This window comes from Rhagoletis pomonella, unplaced genomic scaffold, assembly GCF_013731165.1.
Source record: "Rhagoletis pomonella isolate Grant_MI unplaced genomic scaffold, Rhpom_1.0 Rhpom_scaffold_00001, whole genome shotgun sequence".
Classification (NCBI taxonomy): domain Eukaryota; kingdom Metazoa; phylum Arthropoda; class Insecta; order Diptera; family Tephritidae; genus Rhagoletis; species Rhagoletis pomonella.
In genome coordinates this window covers 94,625,568-94,645,348 of record NW_023458555.1, presented here as the reverse complement: position 1 = coordinate 94,645,348, position 19,781 = coordinate 94,625,568, and the positions used below count along the sequence as shown (strand labels likewise).

General features: G+C 36.4%; 1 protein-coding gene across 1 annotated transcript in view; it reads left to right on the top strand.

The window, feature by feature from the left end:
• Nucleotides 1–1,272: 1,272 nt before the first annotated feature.
• The window catches only part of LOC118734330 (titin-like), a gene marked incomplete in the record, with an annotated part of 912,470 nt that continues 893,961 nt past the window's right edge, over nt 1,273–19,781 (top strand). Inside the window, 1 exon segment of the mRNA XM_036464054.1 lies at nt 1,273–1,497. Within this exon segment, the coding sequence (XP_036319947.1) occupies nt 1,425–1,497 (73 nt within the window).

Below are 19,781 nucleotides of genomic sequence, written 5' to 3'. Positions count from 1 at the left end.
TACGTTATTGATATCAAAGAGCTGTGTCAAATTTCAGGACGTTAGCATAAGTGGTTCCAGAGATAAGCGATATGAGAATTTCAATTTGTATGGGGGTGTCACGCCTCTTTTTCCAAGATCTACCATACTTCGCCGTAAGTATGGTATTGACAACATATGTTGCGTGTAAAATTTCAGGACGTCAGCATAAGCGGTTCCAGAGAAAAGCGATATGAGAATTTTAGTTTGTATGGGAGGACCACGTCCCCTTTTCCAAAATCTACCACTTTTCGCCGTAAGTAGGGTATTTCTAATCTATGCATCTGTGCAAAGTTTCAGTTCCCTAGCATAATTCGTTTTAGAGATATAGTGGTTTTCACATTTTAGTCTATATGTCAGATTCCACGCTCCCTATATATCGGGACTAACATTTCTGGATTAGAGGAAGTTATATCCTTTAAATCGGTGTATTTTTCATTGAAATCGAGCGAACGGTGCTTTCAAAAAAGGGATTGAAAAATTTTCTTGTGGCGTATTTATATATAGATGGCGCTGTAGCGTACGTAGTACATAGGGCGACATCTACCTCCCAACCATAGAGGTAGATTTCGTCCTATGCCTAGGGCTTTTTATAGGAACTTTGCAAAGCAAAGGTTTTATAGCTAAAATGCTGTCTGGACACACAACATTGCAAGCAGATAAAAGCGTTGTAAAAAGGAGAAGCAACCGCAGACTAAAACCAATAACGCCCAGCGAAGTGTGTCAATTATCAACTTTGTTGCTTCAATTACGAGCCAAGCAAAGTAGGAAACAAATATCGAACAAATGAACATCAGCTACAACATTCCCTATATAAAATACATGGAAAACATTGAGCGCTTTGAGCGACCGCTAATTATTTTTTTATCTCAAAATAAAAAAGATAGGCGTATATTTTTCCAATATAGAAAAATCCTAGGAGGTGAGAGCATAAAAGTTCTGACTTTAATTTTTAAATGCATTTTTGGACCACCCTGATGTAAATACATGCACACCTAATCAAAATACTTCAGGATCTAAGTATGTACATGTGTATGAATGTTTGTATATCCTTGATTTGTTTGTTCTAATTTATGCTGTTATTAACCACACTTGTGTATTTAAATACTTGGCATAATTTAAATACAAATTGGCCCACACTAACATCGTTTATAAGTTGTTGCTAAACTGGTAATGTAGAAATTGTAGTAGCAACACTGAGGTTAATGGTAGTACGTTTTCGGCAACTTCATTAATCTTTGTTATTTCACAAACCCACTTAAACCGTGGCTGCAATTTAGTGTGTTTAATAAAGAATATAACAAGAAAATGTTAAAAACATACATCGTGAATAGTTAAAATAAAAAATATTTGCAGATGACGGTGTTGACTGTTGATAAGCTAACGAATGCAATAATTTAAAAATAATGATGAATAATTTGCAGTTGTTTTTCCTGAATTTGTCAAGTGTTTTGCTGTTAACGTGTGGAAACAAGAACGGTATGTTGGCGAATCACTGCAAATAGATGTTCGAATATACATACATAAACGTACATCAAAGACTTATAATAAACCAAAATAAATTGATATTTAGTTTACAAAACACCTCCACTACAAACGTATATATGCACGTCGCTTCACTTGATTATGCACACTGTTGTTCTTAAAGAATCGAGATTATACATATACATACCTACTCCAATTCATATGAAAAGTTTAACTTCAGCTTTATTTTAAAGATCGGCTCCTTTTCAATACATAATAGAGTTCCTTAACCGGTGGGTTTTTTTTTGCAGTTTTGCTCATTAAACACGAAATCTATTTGCTAAATATTTCACATTTGTCAAAAGTTATAACTGCTATTTCGGAGATTACCACATCTCCTCATTATCGAAAATAATAACAACAACATGATCAAGTCTAGTAACTATGTACATTAGTTTATAATAGTTTTTCCTGGCTCTTAGAATTTGTATTTATAAGGCTCTATTAAATAAACAAAAAACAAAATCAGTAAAAAAAATGTATGAAAATTAAAAAATATTTTTCTTTTAAAACAATAAAACCTGAAACCAAACAAATGAAATGAATTAAATGAAATTAAAAAAAAATTTTAAAACAATCAATCCTTTCCTTACTAATATTATAAATCAGAAAGTGATTTGGCTTTTTGTTACGCTTTAACTACTACCCAGTTGGCATTTGCAAAACGGCTTCTCATAGGAGGCCTGTCAGCATGTTTCCTTTTCATGCCCTTCAAAAAACCCTTCCTGAGAAGCTGCATAGGCAGATTTTTGTTCTTGCAGTAAGGGTGGGAACTCAGCAAATTTATAGGAGTTGACTCAATGACTCCAACTCTCTTTCAGGAGTCAGCTCATTCAACTAACTCATTTGACTCTTTGTATGTTACACTCATTCATATCGTAGACTCGTTTTGAGGCATAAGTGCGGTATAGCGGCCGGTGAGATAAAACAAATATTTAAAGTGGGCGTGGTCAGCTCCCTTCTACTGATTTGTAAGGTGTACAATTTTTTTGTTGCAAATTAATGGAGGTGGTGTTAGGGGAGGGTAAAGGTAAAATTTTAAATATTTTCATTTGTATTTCGAAAACTATTTCAAAATGTGGATATGGTTTGAAAGGTAATTGATATATCTTTTATTTGATATGCACATCTTTATATATCTTACATACATATTTCGAGAAAAACTAAAAAAACGAAATTATAACCATTTTTTTATAAAAATGTACGTTTTTCTAAAAAAATACGTAATTAACAATACGCAAAAATACTATTTTTAAAAAGTGCATAAAAATACCTTTACTTTGATGTACGCTATGTTGCCAGAATTGAGATTTGACATGACACCCGCAATACAAAATGCATGTGGTGGTTGTTGTTGTATTCTAGCCGTCACCTTGTATAAATTCGCCTTGTGCAAAAACAAAATGCAAGACTTTGCCATGCTAAACACTGTGGCGAAGTGAGAGAGTTATACGGACAAATATGAGCCACTATGACTCAATTGAATCATGTGAGCCCTAGGACATCAACTGAGTTACTGAGTTACATTTTTTTGGACAGGGAGTCTGAGCTACCGATTCACTTATGGGAAACCACAGTGTAGACAGTGTGCCAAGTAATGACAATATCCATATTTGACAATTCATACACGAACTGATGTGTTTATGTTAGTTGTTTATTTCAATTAACCCTAAGATAACACATGTTTAAAAAACACAGAAAAATTAAATGTCATTACTTGGCACACTGCAAGGCACACTGTATACACTGTGATGGGAAACAATTCAATAACTCAACTCTGAGTTGAGTTACCCTCCTCTAGCTTGCAGTTGTGAAATTTACTTTTACTTTTACTTTTTAACTTTAACTTTTTTGGAAGTTTCAGAATGATTTTGTCCATAATTACAAAATTTACTGAATTTATCAATATATTTAATTAATCACTTTGAAAAATATCTGTATACATAAATATGTAATATGTAATATTTGAAATTTTTGAGTTCCAAATACGAAATTTAAATTACAATGACTTACATTGTGATCAGCTAAATGAGGAAGCAACGTTTTGATCAATTTTGGATATTTTTATTTTATTTATTTAATATGTATTAGTTTTTATGAAAAACTACCTCATTCTATAACAAACATCATATAAAACCACATTTCAAACTTTGTTCAAAAATTATAAAAAATTGCAAAGTTTCAACTAAATTTTCAACTTTTTATTGAGATTTTTCAGAATTTTTTGGAGTATGTAGTTTAATAGCCCAATAAATACCTACTAGTATAATAAAGTGCAAGTTATTTTTCTAACGGAATTACGCATTTTTTCGATAATCTCAATAAATAGTTGAAAATTTAGATGAAACTTTGCAGATTTTTTATAAATTTTGAACAAAGTTTAAAATGTGGGTTTATATGATGTTTGTTATATAGCTCATTTATCATAAAAACTAATACATATTAAATAAACAAAATAAAAGAGTCAAAATAGATCAAAACGTTGCTGGCTTAATTAGCTGATCGCAAGTGTAAGTAATTGTGTACAGTATTATTTACATTGAAATTTATTAATGTTTTTGTTATATTCCTTTTTTAAGCCCTTATTTTAATTAAATAAAAAGCCATTAAATGGCAACAATTCATGCAGGGGTTTTAGATCGTTTCTTATGGAATTATACCTTACAGCCCTTCTCAGAGAAAGGGAGGTGGAAGGCCTTACCTAATGAGCCACTTTGTAAGTACTTACTTTAATTAAATAATAAGCCACTATAACAGCACAATTCAGGAAGGGCTTCTGCAGCTTTTCTTATGGAAGTGCACATGGAAGCCCTTCCCAGAGAAAGGGAAATGTAAGGCCTTGATAAGTGGGACATCTCATACAAAAAAGAAGGAGAAGTAGAAGTGCTCCTGTCTGCCAATGGAAGGACTAGAAGTGCTTCTAGAAGGGGTTTCAGGCCCTTCTATTGCCAACTGGGTAAGGCTACGGTTACTATGCATGCGTATTCTGACGAACTTTGTTGGTTTGTTTCGCATCTTTTTGTTCCGAAGAAATCATCAGGATAAAATTTCGTCAGAATACGCATGCATAGTAACCGCAGCCTAAGCTGATATGAAAAGTAAAACATACATATGTATATGCACATTAGACTGCATCACTCCCCACAAAAAAAAAATCGGTGCCGTTTCTATTGGAATTATAAAATCTATTATATTTCAAGCCGTCCACCAAAATATTTCGGAAAAATATTAAGATTTAAGCGAGCTAGACCGCTTTGAAAATACCTCCAAAAATGAAGTTTTTTATGAATAAAAATAGTTTCTTAAAGATGTTTTTTGAGAAAATCCCCTCAAACGACAAAACGGTTTAAGCTTAAAAAATTTACATAAAAATATAAAAAAAAAATAAAAAAAAGTTTTGAACGGAATCGTATTAATGAGATTTTTGGTGTTGTTTTTAAATTTTTTCAAAGATAGATAGATAGAAAAACTTTAATAACTGAACCTAACCTCTGCCGATTTGGACTTGTGAGCAGGTGTCCAGATTGTTTAAAAAAAGTGCGAATTCTGAAAAAAAATCACCAAAAATCACCATTTTACAACGCTTTTATCAACTTGCAATGTTGTATGTCCAGACCACCATACTATAAATATAGCAAAGGTATTTATGTCAAACCTAGTCTAGATCAACCTCGTCGTAGGTATCATATCAAAGTCAAACAATTAGAAAAACTCTAGAGATAGATGTCGCCTCGCCAGAAGAAGTTAAAAATATGCTGTATTTTGGAACGAATTTCCGTCATCCCTTGTCAAATTTGGTTTGGAGACAAACCGGTTTCGGCGTTGTGCCATCTTCAGTGTCACTTTTCGTTCTGCATAATTTTTTTGGTTGCTCGTATTTATACTCCTTGTTAACTACCTCTTTCTTTTGTTAGGTACGCCTTTTTAGTTTTGCAGTGTTTGCGGTGCTCAATAGGTAGATGAATTGTTTTGGCTCGTTTTTGACGGCAGGTAGAAGTCCTTGATTTTTAGCCTCTTTGTTTTTGCAGTTGGTGTATTCCCTTCCATGTCTGTCCTTAATATTTTGTTGTTGTAATTTTTCTTCTCGTACAGTAGTTTTAGAGGTTCAAACAGTACGTTCGATACAGTATTTATTTGCTCATTTATTATTTGTCCTTTGAAGGTCTTCTGTTTATATATTTACATATTTTCTAATATATTCAATCTTTGTCCTTTATGCTGTACACGAAGAAGTTCTGTTGTTTGTCCAATCTTCATTGGTGTGCATTTATTTTTGATCATGTGATTCGCGAACTTTGATTCTATTGCAGCCTCTGGTTTTCGTTTCTTCTTATTATAATCCATTATGTGTTCTCGATACCTTGTTCTTATATTTCGCCCTGTTTGTCCTATGTAACTGTGTCGGCACTCGCAGGTTAACTTGTAAACACCCTGTTTATCTAGCGGGTTTTCCTCGCTTATTTTCTCTTTCAATATATTTCCCACTGTGTTCCTTGTTTTAAATGATGTCTGAATGTCGTACTTATGAAAGAATTTGGCAAGTTTGTAAGATGTCTTTCCTGTGTAAGTTAGAACTGTCCAAGTTTTTTCATTGTTTTCCTCTTTGCTAGTCTTTTTCGATTTTGTGTCCTTTCTTAACTTCTCCACCAGGCCTCTCCTATATCCGTAATTTTCCGCAATGGCATATATCGTATCCAGTTACTTCTTGTAGTCTTCTTCTGTTTGAGGGTTCCTTTCAAGCCTCGTTATTTGTCTAAATGCTGCATTTTGTGTTGCTGTGGGTGGTTTGAGCTATTGTGTATAATTGTGTCTGTGGCTGTTGGTTTTCTGTATATTTCGAACTCTCTCTTGTTCGCGGTATCGTTTATTTTAATTGTTAAATCCAGATAGTTAATCTTTCTTTCCTCTTCCGTTTCCATGGTGAGTTTTATATTCTGGTGTTGTTTGTTGAGATAGTCTAGTATCTGTTTCTCTTTGTTTCCCTCTATTAGACATATTATATCATCGACATATCTCGCGTAAAATTTTACTCCACTTTAAAAATATGCACTACATACGCTACAGCGGAAATGGATGACACGCCATTTCTTTAAATAAAATTAATTGCTGATATATGTAAGTATGTACATATGTAGACATATACTAAATGTGAGCAAACAACATTTTGCTTGCATAGTCTTCTGTTCTCTTTTCACTGCAAGTAGAATTATTTTAGTATCTATTGTAAAATTTTATAAAGACAAGACTAAAAAGTATAAAATAAAAACTTTTTAATGTACCACGCTTTTATAAATGGACTAAAATTAGAAAATAAAATTTCTCAGTCCCATAGAACTTGTTTTGATAACTTTTGATTTGGAAATTTTAGCAAAAGTCATTATAAACAATTTATGAGATTGAAAACGAAGGCGAGGGGCGCATGTAATAGGCCTGATTTGAAATTGAAGAGTAATATATGTATGTATGTGAGTATGTTAATAACGAAAATAAAATCGATCTCAAATTTGCACTTTCGCTGTAGAACTTTTAGGTCTATGTTATGTATGTAGTTTGAATATTGTCAATTAAATCGAATGCTTTGTATTGCATGCGCTCCACGTTTTTCGTTTTCAATCTCATAAATTGTTTATAATGACTTTTGCTAAAATTTCAAAATCAAAAGTTATCAAGACAAATTCTATGGGACTGAGATAAATCTATTATTTTACAACGCTTTTATCAACTTGCAATGTTGTATGTCCAGACCGCTTTGAATGTTGTATGTCCATACCACCATTTATACTAGCTGCATTTTTTGTAAGCGAGCGACAAAAGAACGCTCAACTCGGGTAAAATTTCCTTTTAGCTACTTAAGCAACCCTGTTGGTGGCTGGCAAGAAAATGTGATTAGTTTAACGGGATTTAGATACAAAAGCCGATTTAAGTGAGTAATTATGCGTGGTATTTGCGTAATATATATATACTCTTTTAAAATATAAGTCACATATAAAAGGATGTGAAAATTTCCCGCTCCACTTTCCCATTAACAATTCACAATAGAGCAGTTTTTTCACTTACCAACACTAGCCTTCAGGTCGCATATTTTTTAACCGACCTGGCTGAGCTCTGATAAATAGCCGAGTTTGTGTTTTAGCTTTGCGTGTATTTCGTCACTTATGCGAGTGTTCTTTTGTAGCTCGGTTGCAAAAGAATGCACCAACTATTAATGTAGCAAAGCCATTTATGGCAAATTCTAGACATCAACCTAGTCTAGACATCAACCTCGTTGTTGGTATCTGTAGAATCACAATTCCAGGTATTAATGATTTATTTTTTAATAATTAAACAATATTTTATTTTAAGAACCAAACAATTCTTTATGAAATTTTTCAATCAATAATAAAATTTTCTTCTTGAAAGAAATAACAACATAACATTCTAATATTCTTTAAATTAAAAATTAATACAAAGTAGAAATAAGTACAAAGTAGAACCATTTCCAAACAAATAAATAACAACAATAAGATCCCTACATTACTCCCCCTTCCAGAGAATTTACGTTAAATAAGTTAAATGTGACTTTCTTTTTTGTTCCAATATTGTTGTGAAAATTAGTGTTAAATTCTGGTAAAGTTTCAATCATCGCTGGTTTTAACCAGCCAATCGGAATAGTTTTGATTTCATTATCAATTTCTATTTGAAAATACTTCTTATTTTTTTAATAACCTTATATGGCCCTTCATAAGGTTGTTGTAAAGAACGGGTATTAGCTAAACGTACAAAAACAAATTTGCATGTTTGTAAATCTTTCGGAACGTAAATACCAGCGTTGGTACTATGATGATTTAAATTCGAGTGGACATTTTTTAAATTTTTCGCGTAAACAACCCAAAATTTCAGATGAAGTTGAGTTTTCAGAAGTTGGAACAATAAGTTCACCAGGCAACCGTAAATTTTGTCCGAAAACCATTTCAGCAGATGTAGCTGAAATATCCTCTTTAAAAGTTGAACGTAAGCCCAACAATATTAATGGTAGCTCATCATACCAATCCCTGGTTCCATTTCTAGCCATAATGGAAGATTTTAATTGCCTATGAAAACGCTCTACCATACCATTAGCTTGAGGGTGGTAAGACGACGTTGTAATCTGATGGGTTCCTAATAATTTTGTTAACTCTGAAAACAATTTAGAAGTAAATTGAGTACCTTGATCAGTTGTTATTTCTAAAGGTACACCAAAACGAGGAATATATTCACGTAAAAATTTATTCACAATTGTCACTGCGGAAATATCTCTTCATCCGTATGCCTCCGGCCAACGAGTAAACCTATCAACTATAGTTAAAATATTTCGATGTCCTTTTGAAATGGGTAAAGGTCCTACAATATCTAAATGATTGTGCTCGAATTTTTTTTTGGTATTGGAATTTTACTCACTTGAGACTTTGTATGCCGATGAACTTTAGATTTTTGGCAACTGATACATTCTCTTGACCATGCATTAATTTCTCTATTCATGTTGGGCCAAAAATAATTTTTGATGCTTAATCTTCGAGTAGCTTTGGTACCCGGATGCGCTATACCATGTAACTTATTAAATACTGTTTTTCGCAAGCTATTTGGGACAAATGGTCTAGGATAATCTCCTGACGATTCGCACCAGATATTGAAATTTAAAAGAGGAATTTTTACTATTTTAAGATTTCGAAAAGTTTGTCCAGATATAAGGTTGTTTAACTCATTATCTTGTTGTTGTTCACTTTGTAAAATTTTGAAATTAAGTTCTGAATTCTTTATCACTTCAACTTCAAAAGCTCGAGATAAAGTATCATCCACAACATTTGCTTCACCTTTAATGTACTGTATATCATCCGTAAGTTGTGCAATAAACTCAAGATGCCTGGTTTGCCTTGGACTACGTTCAGTTTTGGAATTTAGAGCAAAAATCAAGGGCTTATGGTCAGTAAAAACAGTAAATTGTCGTCCTTCTAATAAATACCGAAAATGTTTAATATTTAAATAAATTGCTAAAAGTTCCCTGTCAAAAGCACTATATTTCATTTCTGCTGAAGAAAGTTTCTTTGAAAAGAACGCAAGTGGTTCAGACTTATTATTGAAATGCTGCTGTATGACATGTATGACACCACCAATTGCCGTATTCGATGCATCTACCGTTAAAGACAATTTTGCATCTTTGCTAAAATGATTTAGCAAAATCTTAGATGCAAACTTCTCTTTAATACATTCAAAAGCTTTAATGCATTTGTCATCCCAACCCAAAATTTTGTCTCGTTTTTTACTTGTTTTATTAATTAAATCATATATAACTCCAGTAAACTCAGCTAATTTTGAAATATACCTATGATAATAGTTAACCATACCAATAAACTTTTGTGCCTGTTTAATTGACTTTGGCCGTTCAAAATCTCGAATAGCTTCTATTCTATTTTCAGAAGGTCGTATTCCTTCTTCAGATATACTATGTCCTAAAAAATCAATACATGTAACTCCAAAAATACATTTGCTTGGTTTGACGTTCAAACCATACTCAGACAAACGCTCAAAAAGTAGACGTAGATCCTTAAAATGCTGTTCTTCACTCTCACTTGCAACTAACAAATCATCAATGTACGAAAAAACAAAATCTAATTTACCTACTACTTCATTAATAAATCTTTGAAACGTTTGTGCGGAGTTTCTCAGGCCAAAATGCATTCGAATGAACTCATACATGCCGAAAGGGGAAGTGATCGCCGTTTTATAAATATCTTCTTCTGCCATTGGAATTTGATGATACGCCCTAACTAAATCCAATTTTGAAAATATCTTATTATTCCTAAGATTCATATTAAAATCGTGAATATGAGGCAAGGGATAACGGTCCGGTACAGTAACAGTATTAAGCCTTCTAAAATCACCACAAGGACGCCAGTCATTACTCTCCTTCTTTGGTACTAAATGAAGTGGAGATGCTGCGGATGAATTTGATAGTCTACAAATCCCTGTCTTTACTAAAAAATCGAATTCAGTTTTAGCTACTTTAAATTTGATAGGATCTAGGCGCCTTGGCTTAGAAAAAGGAAGGTTTTCTTACCAGTCTGTGAACTGTGGTATGCGTAACCGATTTTGAGTAATCTGGCTCAGAAATAAGAGAAGGAAATTCCTTCAATAATTTTGTATACTGATCTCCTACTGAAAAAATTTTCGGAAGAGGGATATTACAAAAGTACGAAATTGTGTTAACTGATAGATTTGTTAACGGATCTACTAAACACTTGTTTTTAATATCAGTAATAAGTCCATATTTACTCAAAAAATCAGCTCCTATAATCGGCTTTGCAATATCAGCAATGAAAAATGTAAAAAGGAATTCACGCCTCAAACCTAAATTAACATTCAAAAGTTTTTTCCCGTATGTAAAAATAGCTGAACCGTTAGCTGCAGTTAAGATAATATCTGTAGATTTTTTTGTACATGAGAATTTTGAAACCGGAAGTACCGAAATTTCTGCCCCACTATCAACTAAAAAATTCAATTTGTTTTTTTTGTCAAATACAAATAAGCGACTAGTTGATACCTCTAAATTTCCGTTGTTTGTCGCCGCAACAACGGAAGACTTTAGTTTGTTAAACTCTCCTTTTTCAAACAGGCACATGGTTGTTCACATTTTCTAGCTTTATTTCCAAACTTATAGTGATATCTACATAACCAATTCGGACTATCACGAGATTTCGATCGATATCTAAAAGAACTTCTAAAACGATTCTACTTGCTGAACGTGACCTCGAATAATTTTGATTAATTCCTTTCTTAATTCCGTTTAATTCCGAAGATAGTTTTTGAAAATTTTCACAAACCATCGTTGTTGTCTTAACCAATCAGTAATAATTGAATTCTCTCCTTTTGAATTTTGAAAACTATTTACTAAAGCAATTTCATTTTTATTGATAACTCCCAAACATTATCTGCTAACTTAATCAATTCATTGATATCACTAGAATTCGAGCTAGTTAAAATTACATTCAAATTTTTTGGTAATTTTCGCATCCAAAGTTTCTTTAAAACTTCCTGGCTAAAATTAGAACCAGAAAGTAATACGAGAGACCGATAAAATTCCGAGGGCTTACGGTCACCTATCTCAGAATCACTCAACACTTTATCTAATTTGGCATTCTCGCTTAATGAATGCCTTTCAATCAAAATTTTCTTAAATGCCGAAAATTTATTATTCTCCGGTGGATCTCGAATAAAATCTAAAATTGTCTAATTACTTCCTGAGGAAGTGCAGTAATAATATATTCATACTTAGTTGTTTCTTGAGTAATATTTTTAGTATTGAACTGCATTTCAGCATGAATAAACCATGCTTCAGGGCAACTTGTTGTTGTTGTTGTTGTTGTAACGGCTACAACAACCCCGCCCAGATCGGTTGGTATCTCAGTCGTTGTCGTCAAGTTCCACTAACGGCAACCCTAGGAAGCGTGCAGCTTCTGCGGGGTTTGCCCATAAGGACAAGATCGTTAGGGATGTCGGGTTTGCCGGGCATGCGAAGAGATGTTTCGAGTCATGTGGGGTCTCTCCGCATGCCGGACATTCATTAGGCACATCCTCATTCAGCCTACTCAGGTAGGAGTTTAACCTGCTGCAGTAGCCGGAGCGAAGTTGTGCAAGTGTGGTGCGCGTCTCCCGAGGCAGATGAAGCTCCGTCTCGTCAATGTCCGGGGGTGGTGTGCCCAGAACGGCATTCACAGGTCTAGAGTCTACATAACTCGAGACTGAGTCCCTGTGAATGCCGTTCAAGGCCTGTCTGTAGGCTGTCGGGTCCAGAGGTTGCTTAATGAACCTCTGGACTTCGTCCGTTAGTTCATATAGATGCCTCCTGACGTGCCTAGGCGAGGGCTCCTCTGCAAGCAGCTGTCTGCACGGGTGGCCACTTCTGTAGGTCCCGATCAGGAACTGTTGCAGAGCATTATATTGTGCTCCTTCACCGGGAGCATTTGCGCCTCGCCGTGCAGGTGGTGTTCAGGCGTCATCAGGAGGCATCCCGTCGCTGTCGTCAGTGCGGTGTTTTGTGCGGTCTGTAGCTTCGTCCACTGCGTCCTACTAGTCCCAGGCGACCACACTGGCGCTGCGTAGTTCAGAACCGGCCGGCCTATTGCCTTGTATGTTGCCAGCAACGTTTCTTTGTCTTTGCCCCAAGTACTGCCGGCTAGCGACTTGAGGACCTTGTTGCGGCTCTGTACTTTATTGACAATAGCGGTTGAGTGCGCAGAGAAGGAGAGCAGGCTGTCGAAAGTTACTCCGAGTATTTTGGGGTTATTCACCGTCGGAATTGGTGTGTCATCGACGTGAATCCCCCGCGGTAGCCTGACCTCCTTCGTCCAGGTTGTGAACAGGGTCGCGGAGGATTTCGTAGGGGAGAGGGCTAGACACTTTGCAGTGAAGAAGCGAGAAAGTTCGGAGAGATAGCCGTTTACTTTCGAACACAGGTCATCAATTCCATTCCCAGTCGCCATAATCGAGCAATCGTCGGCATAGGAGACAATCGAGACTCCCTCTGGTGGTTGGGGGAGCTTTGAAATATAAAAGTTAAACAGTAGCGGGGAAAGGACACCACCCTGAGGAACCCCCTGTTTTATTTTTCGCTGCTTACTCGTTTTGTCTCTGAACATTACCGACGAATATCGACCACCTAGATAATTTGCCGACCACCGTTTGAGCCTCTGTGGGAGAGAGGAGGCCTCTATATCTTCTAGTAGCGTGGAATGGCAGACGGTGTCAAACGCCTTTGACAAGTCCAACGCTACTAGAATCGTTCTCTCACAGGGACGGTTACGGTTAAGGCCACGAGTTATCTGAGTGTTTATGGCGTTAAGTGCTGTTGTTGTGCTGTGCACTTTACGGAAACCATGCTGATGCTTCGCTGGGGTCAGGTGATTTGTGAAGTACGGGAGTAGCAAGGCCTCGAGTGTCTTCGCTACCGGGGAAAGGAGTGTAATCGGACGATACGTATCTCCTTTGTTTGCAGGTTTCCCCGGTTTGAGCAGTGGGACCACTCTCCCCACCTTCCAGATGTCTGGGATGATGAGAGTGGCCATTGACAAATTGAGGACCTCCGTTAGGTACGCTACCCCCGCAGGACCCAAATTTTTCAGCATCAGCATGCATATACCGTCGGGACCCATGGCTTTGGAGGCTTTCGCCTTCGCGATGGCCACCTGAACTTCACCGCAAGTGAAAGCAAGGGGGGCACAATTTGTTGGCAGTTTGTGCAGCCTTCTGGTCACTCGACGTTTGGCTTTGTCCACCGGAGGATGCAGTATGAACTGCCGGCTAAAATAGCTCGCGCATCGCTCCGGGTCCGACGAAGCATGGTCGCCGAAGGAAATTTCGACTCTGTCGTCGTGCTTCGTCGGATTAGACAATGACCTCACGGTTGACCAAAGCTTGCTCACACCAGAGGTGAAGTTGCAAGTCTTCAGATGCTCCTCCCACTTCTTCCGCTTATGTACGTTTACAAGTTGCCGAATCTCCGCGTTGAGATCCCTGATACGGGGATCTCCGGGATCGGCCTGACGAAGGCTGTCACGCTCATTTGCTAAAACAGCCGCTTCGGCAGGGAAGTTTGGACGTGGGTCCGATATGCACCCTGCCGGTATGAAGCGGGCTGCAGCAGCAGTGATAGCCCTGCGGAACTTACGTTCACCGAGGTGGACGTCGGTTGGTGTGGGGAGCGATGTGAAGGTGTTTTCAGTAAACTCCGCGTAACCTTTCCAGTCAACTTTAGAAAAGTTGACATAGGTCCGGTGTTTGGCGGAGGCAAAGTCGGTTGGTTTATCAATCGAGATGACTATGGGTAGATGGTCTGATGCTAGAGTCAGCATAGGTCGCCACGTTATGCTGTTTATAAGACCAGCGCTGACTATTGTGATGTCTGGCGAGCTGCTGCAGTTACCCATAATCCTGGTGGGTGCGTCGTCGTTCATTGTGCAGAATGTCGAATCGTCTATCTGCTCAGCCAAGTCTGTTCCCCTACGATCGTTTGACAGGCTTGAGTGCCAAAGATCGTGGTGCGCATTAAAGTCACCTACTACCATACGGTTTTCACCTCTGAGGAGCGCACCTATATCAGGGTGATATCCTGCCGGGCAGCAGGTGACAGGGGGTATGTAAATATTAAATATTTCGAGCTCGACATCGCCTGACCGGATAGCGATGCCCTGACATTCTAGGGTGGTATCCCTGCGGTCGATGTCTGCTTCGATAAGACGATACTGCACGGTGTGGTGCGTGATGAACGCTAAGCCACCACCATTATCTCGCTCGCGATCTCGACGGTGCACGTTGTACCCGGCACAATTCAACAAAGTTGAATTGCTGTGCAACTTCGTCTCTTGGACCGCAGCTATTAATATACCATGCCGACACATAAAGGCGGTTATCTCCTCAATCTTGCTCTGTAGCCCGTTACAGTTGAATTGGAGGAGCTTCATGTGGTTCGGGAGACGTGTTGTGATGTGGGGTGTGAGTGAGGTGTATGTTCTTGCCGCCGTTGGCTGTGTGTGCTGCTGGGGTGATTGCCTCCCTGTGGTGGTATTGGGGGGCGTCGCAATTGATGCCAGCGACCGGGCAGCGCAACACGGGCCCTCGAAGTTCCCCGTCCAATCTCGCGTGGTGCGCAGACCTGAACATGCCCTAAAGTGGCACCAGCCAAGGCAGGTGTTGCACTTGACTGATGTCACATTACGGAATATTCTGGTCTGACATACCGTGCAGATTGTAGGGGGAACCAAGAGTTGTTGGCGGCGGCGTGTGGGTGGTGGTGCGGTTGTGTGTGTTATGTGGTCTGTGGTGGCTGTGGTATGTTGTTGTGTTGTGGCGACTGTGTGTGGTTGCTGTGTGAGTGTGTGGGGCTGCACGGGCGGACTATGGGTTGCCGTGGAGGCTGCTCTATTTGAGCAACAGGGGGCCACGTACGACGTGGTCCACTGTCTGTGTGTCCGTAGTCCCGAGCAGACCCTGAGGTGACTCCACCCCTCGCAGGCATAACACTTGACTGAGGTGGAGTTGTGGTGTAAACGTCTTCGGCATACACAGCAGGTGTATATTTCTGGCCCAGGGTTTGACTCGATGCCAGCCCTGAGTAGGAGAATGCGTAGTGAATGTTGCCCTATGGACGGACAACTTCTGAGATACTTCGCCGACCTAAACGGGGTTAGATCGCCGAAACAACAGCCCTTGGTCGGGTGAAACCCGAGTCATTCCGGTACGTAGAACCGGCTGTCGTGGGAATGTGAAACCCGAGTCATTCCGGTACGTAGAACCGGCTGTCGTGGGAATGTGAAACCCGAGTCATTCCGGTACGTAGAACCGGCTGTCGTGGGAATGATTGTCCAAAACTGTGGTAGTTTGATAGATGTGGCAAAAATTTCATTACCTATCGGATTGTCAGACGTTGCGTATGGATTTGTAAGTTCTTCCTGATGTATGTTATTTTGTAAATCAATAAGCGAATCGTGTAAACTATTTGTTCGTGTAGTTGTCTGTGTGTCTTGGTGCGGTGAACGGAACATAATGATAATTTCACACAAAAATCTCTAAAAAGGGGTGTTTAAAACTAATAAAATATTTAAAATATATGAAATAATAATCTATTAAAATTGTACTAAATTATAAATTTAAAACAATTATCGAAAATTTGAAAAATGTTAATATGCTGTTTTTATATATATATATATGTATATTAAAATGAATTTAATAAATGTCCTATATTTAAAATATTGTACTTGCAATTGTTGCAAAATTTTGAATTGTTGCTTTTGTTGTTGGCTCAACTGATGCAGCTGTTAATTACAACGCTTTTATCAACTTGCAATGTTGTGTGTCCAGAAACTTTCAATGCTGTGGATCCAGAAACTTTCAATGTTGTGTGTCCGACACCATAAAACCCTTGCTTTGAAAAGTTCCTATAAAAAAGCATAGTGCATAGGGCGACATCTGTAGTGAATAGGGCGAGGTAGATGACATCTAGATGTCGCCCTATGTACTACGTTTGCTACAGCGGAAATAGACGACACGCCATTTCTTTAAATAAAATTAATTGGTGCTCGTTTGTATGTACATACATATGTAAATGCATGTGTGTGCACCTTTCTATTAATATCGTTGAATTATTTTAATATCTATTGCAAAATTTTATTCAGACAGGACTAAAAAGTAGAAAATAAATAATATAAAAAAAACTTTTTAATATACAACGCTTTTATAAATGGACTAAAAAGTAGAAAATAATATTTCTTAGTCCCATAGAATTTGTTTTGATAACTTTTGATTTTGAAATTTTAGCAAAAGTCATTATAAACAATCTATGAAATTGAAAATGAAAAGCGTAGGGCGCTGTAATACACTTGAATTGATATGAAAAGTAATATATGTATGTATGTATGTGGGTATATGAATAACGACCGCTTAAAATCGATTTCAAAGTTCTACTTTCGCTGTAGAAATTTTAGGTCTACGTTATGTAGTTTGACTATTGTCAATTAAATCGAATGCTTTGTATTGCATGCGCTCCACGTTTTTCATTTTCAATTTCATAGATTGTTTATAATGACTTTTGCTAAAATTTCAAAATCAAAAGTTATCAAAACAAATTCTATGGGACTGAGAAATATTATTTTCTACTTTTTAGTCCATTTATAAAAGCGTTGTATATTAAAAAGTTTTTTTTTATATTATTTATTTCACACTTAATCAAATGCAGTCTTCTTCAACTGATAAGAGCTTGTGAATGTTGTGTTGCTGAAATGGCTGATGTTGCTGTTGATGTCTATTATAATCACTTTTATATGTCCTAGACGATGATTTTGAAATGACTGACTTGCCGTTTTGGACTCGGCCAAAATCGCTTAAGTGGTTACAATAAAGAAGAAGAAAACGATGATGTTGTAGCTATTTGCACTTCTGACTTTTGTTGTTTCAATGTAGAAAATGAATTGGACAACTGTGACAGTAAACTCAATCCCTGGAACACGTGCTAAACATGCCTTTAATTGAAGGAAATTATTCTGCGTTCCTTGATATGTTCTTAATTTCCAAATCTATATAGCATTTTAAGTTTTCCCAGCAGATCTTCACAACCTAATGGACACTGTTCCTTTCCTTTTTGTAGTGCAAATTCCATGTGCAGATGTAATGGCTTTAGGTTTATAAACGCGTCTTCGCTTTTGCCTTGCTTCTAAATAAATGTGTGGAAAAATGTTTTTGCAATTGAAGTTGCTTTTTTATTGATATTCGATGGGCAGGATCGCCAAATGTCGAATCACAATTCCAGGTATTAATGATTTATTTTTTAATAATTAAACAATATTTTATTTTAAGAACCAAACAATTCTTTATGAAATTTGTCAATCAATAATAAAATTTTCTTCTTGAAAGAAATCACAATATAACATTCTAATATTCTTTAAATTAAAAATTAATACAAATATAATTACAAAAGTTCTAGAGATAGATGTCGCCTCGTCAGAAGTAGTTAAAAATATGCACGCATACGCTACAGCGGAAATGGACGATGCGCCGTTTCTTTAAATGAAATTAATTGCTGCTATATGTATGAATGTACACGATTGAGAGAATATAAAGGCTGCGCCGATCTCGGACCGCTATTCCTCTCTTAACGAACTTGACAGAATCGTTGTTTGCATGACGTCACACTTGTGCCACTTGTTTAGGTTTCCTTGCAACATTATTTCTTCTTCTTCCATTCTTACTCACGTTTTGGCATTTCTATCTCGCAATTGTACCAGTTTGACGTCACACAAAAGTTATTCTCAAAAATCCTCTCTGATCGGCGCAATCTTGTATTCTATCATTCTTGTATGTATGTACATATGTAGGCATATACTAAATGTGAGCAAACAACATTTTGCTTGCATAGGCTTCTGTTCTCTTTTCACTGCAAGTTGAATTATTTAAAATCTATTGCAACATTTAATATCATAGTACTATGAATATACGAAGCATAAGATGAAAATTTTGTACAGACAAGACTAAAAAGTAGAAAATAAATAAAATAAAAAAACTTTTTAATATACAACGGTTTTATAAATGGACTAAAAAGTAGAAAATAATATTTCTCAGTCCCACAGAATTTGTTTTGATAACTTTTGATTTTGAAATTTTAGCAAAAGTCATTATAAACAATTAATGGCATTGAAAATGAAAAGCGTGGGAGTGTGTTGAATTGATATGAAAAGTAACATATGTATGTATGTGGGCATAAAATCGATCTCAAATTTGTACTTTCGCTCTAGAATGTTATGTAGTTTGACTATTGTCAATGAAATCGAATGCTTTGTACTGCATGCGCTCCACGTTTTTCGTTTTCCATGTCATTAATTATTTATAATGACTTTCTAAAATTTCAAAATCAAAAGTTATAAAAAAAGCTGTGGGACTGAGAAATATTATTTTCTACTTTTTAGTCCATTTATAAAAGTGTTGTATATTAAAAAGTTTTATTTTGTTTTATTTATTTTTGAATAAAATTCATGAAATCAATTTAACAATTCTTTTATTTTAATAAAGAGGTCTTGTTATAATATAAATTTAAAACCAAAAACGAATATAATAACTTCAGAGGGTAATATTAAATAACACAAATCACTTATAAAATAGTGACGTACAAACAATTTTCTTTAATAATATGCAAAGTTTAAAAAAATATTTGTTTCAACACATTTTGCAATAGGACTGCGCATTTATTAAATTTATTATAACACATATTAATTGATTAATCGCACCATCCGCATTTACAAGCTCGGCGCTAAAAATTAAATAAAAACCTATAATAAGGCGAGATCAGCTATTTCCATAATTTCTTTGAAATCACCTATAGTGTCTGTATGATTTACATTTCTGTTGTTGTCATATATTGAGCTATTCAACCTTGATAACATACTGTTTGATATTGGAAACGTTTTGCAGCAGAAACTATTAGCCTTCATATAACACTTTATTCGAACTGCTGAATCAAGGCATTCCAACCTCATCCAATTTCGAATCTTAGTTTTTGTTGAATTCATTACGGAGAAAACGCTCTCTACAAAGCATGTGAGTGCGGCAAGGATAATAATATGAGGGCTACTTTACTTATATTTCCAAACATTTTATTGCCTGTTGCGGTTTTCACTCAGCAATTATCCAAAATTCTGCAGAGTCGGATGGAATGGTTCTGAGAAAAGTTAATCCATGGGAAA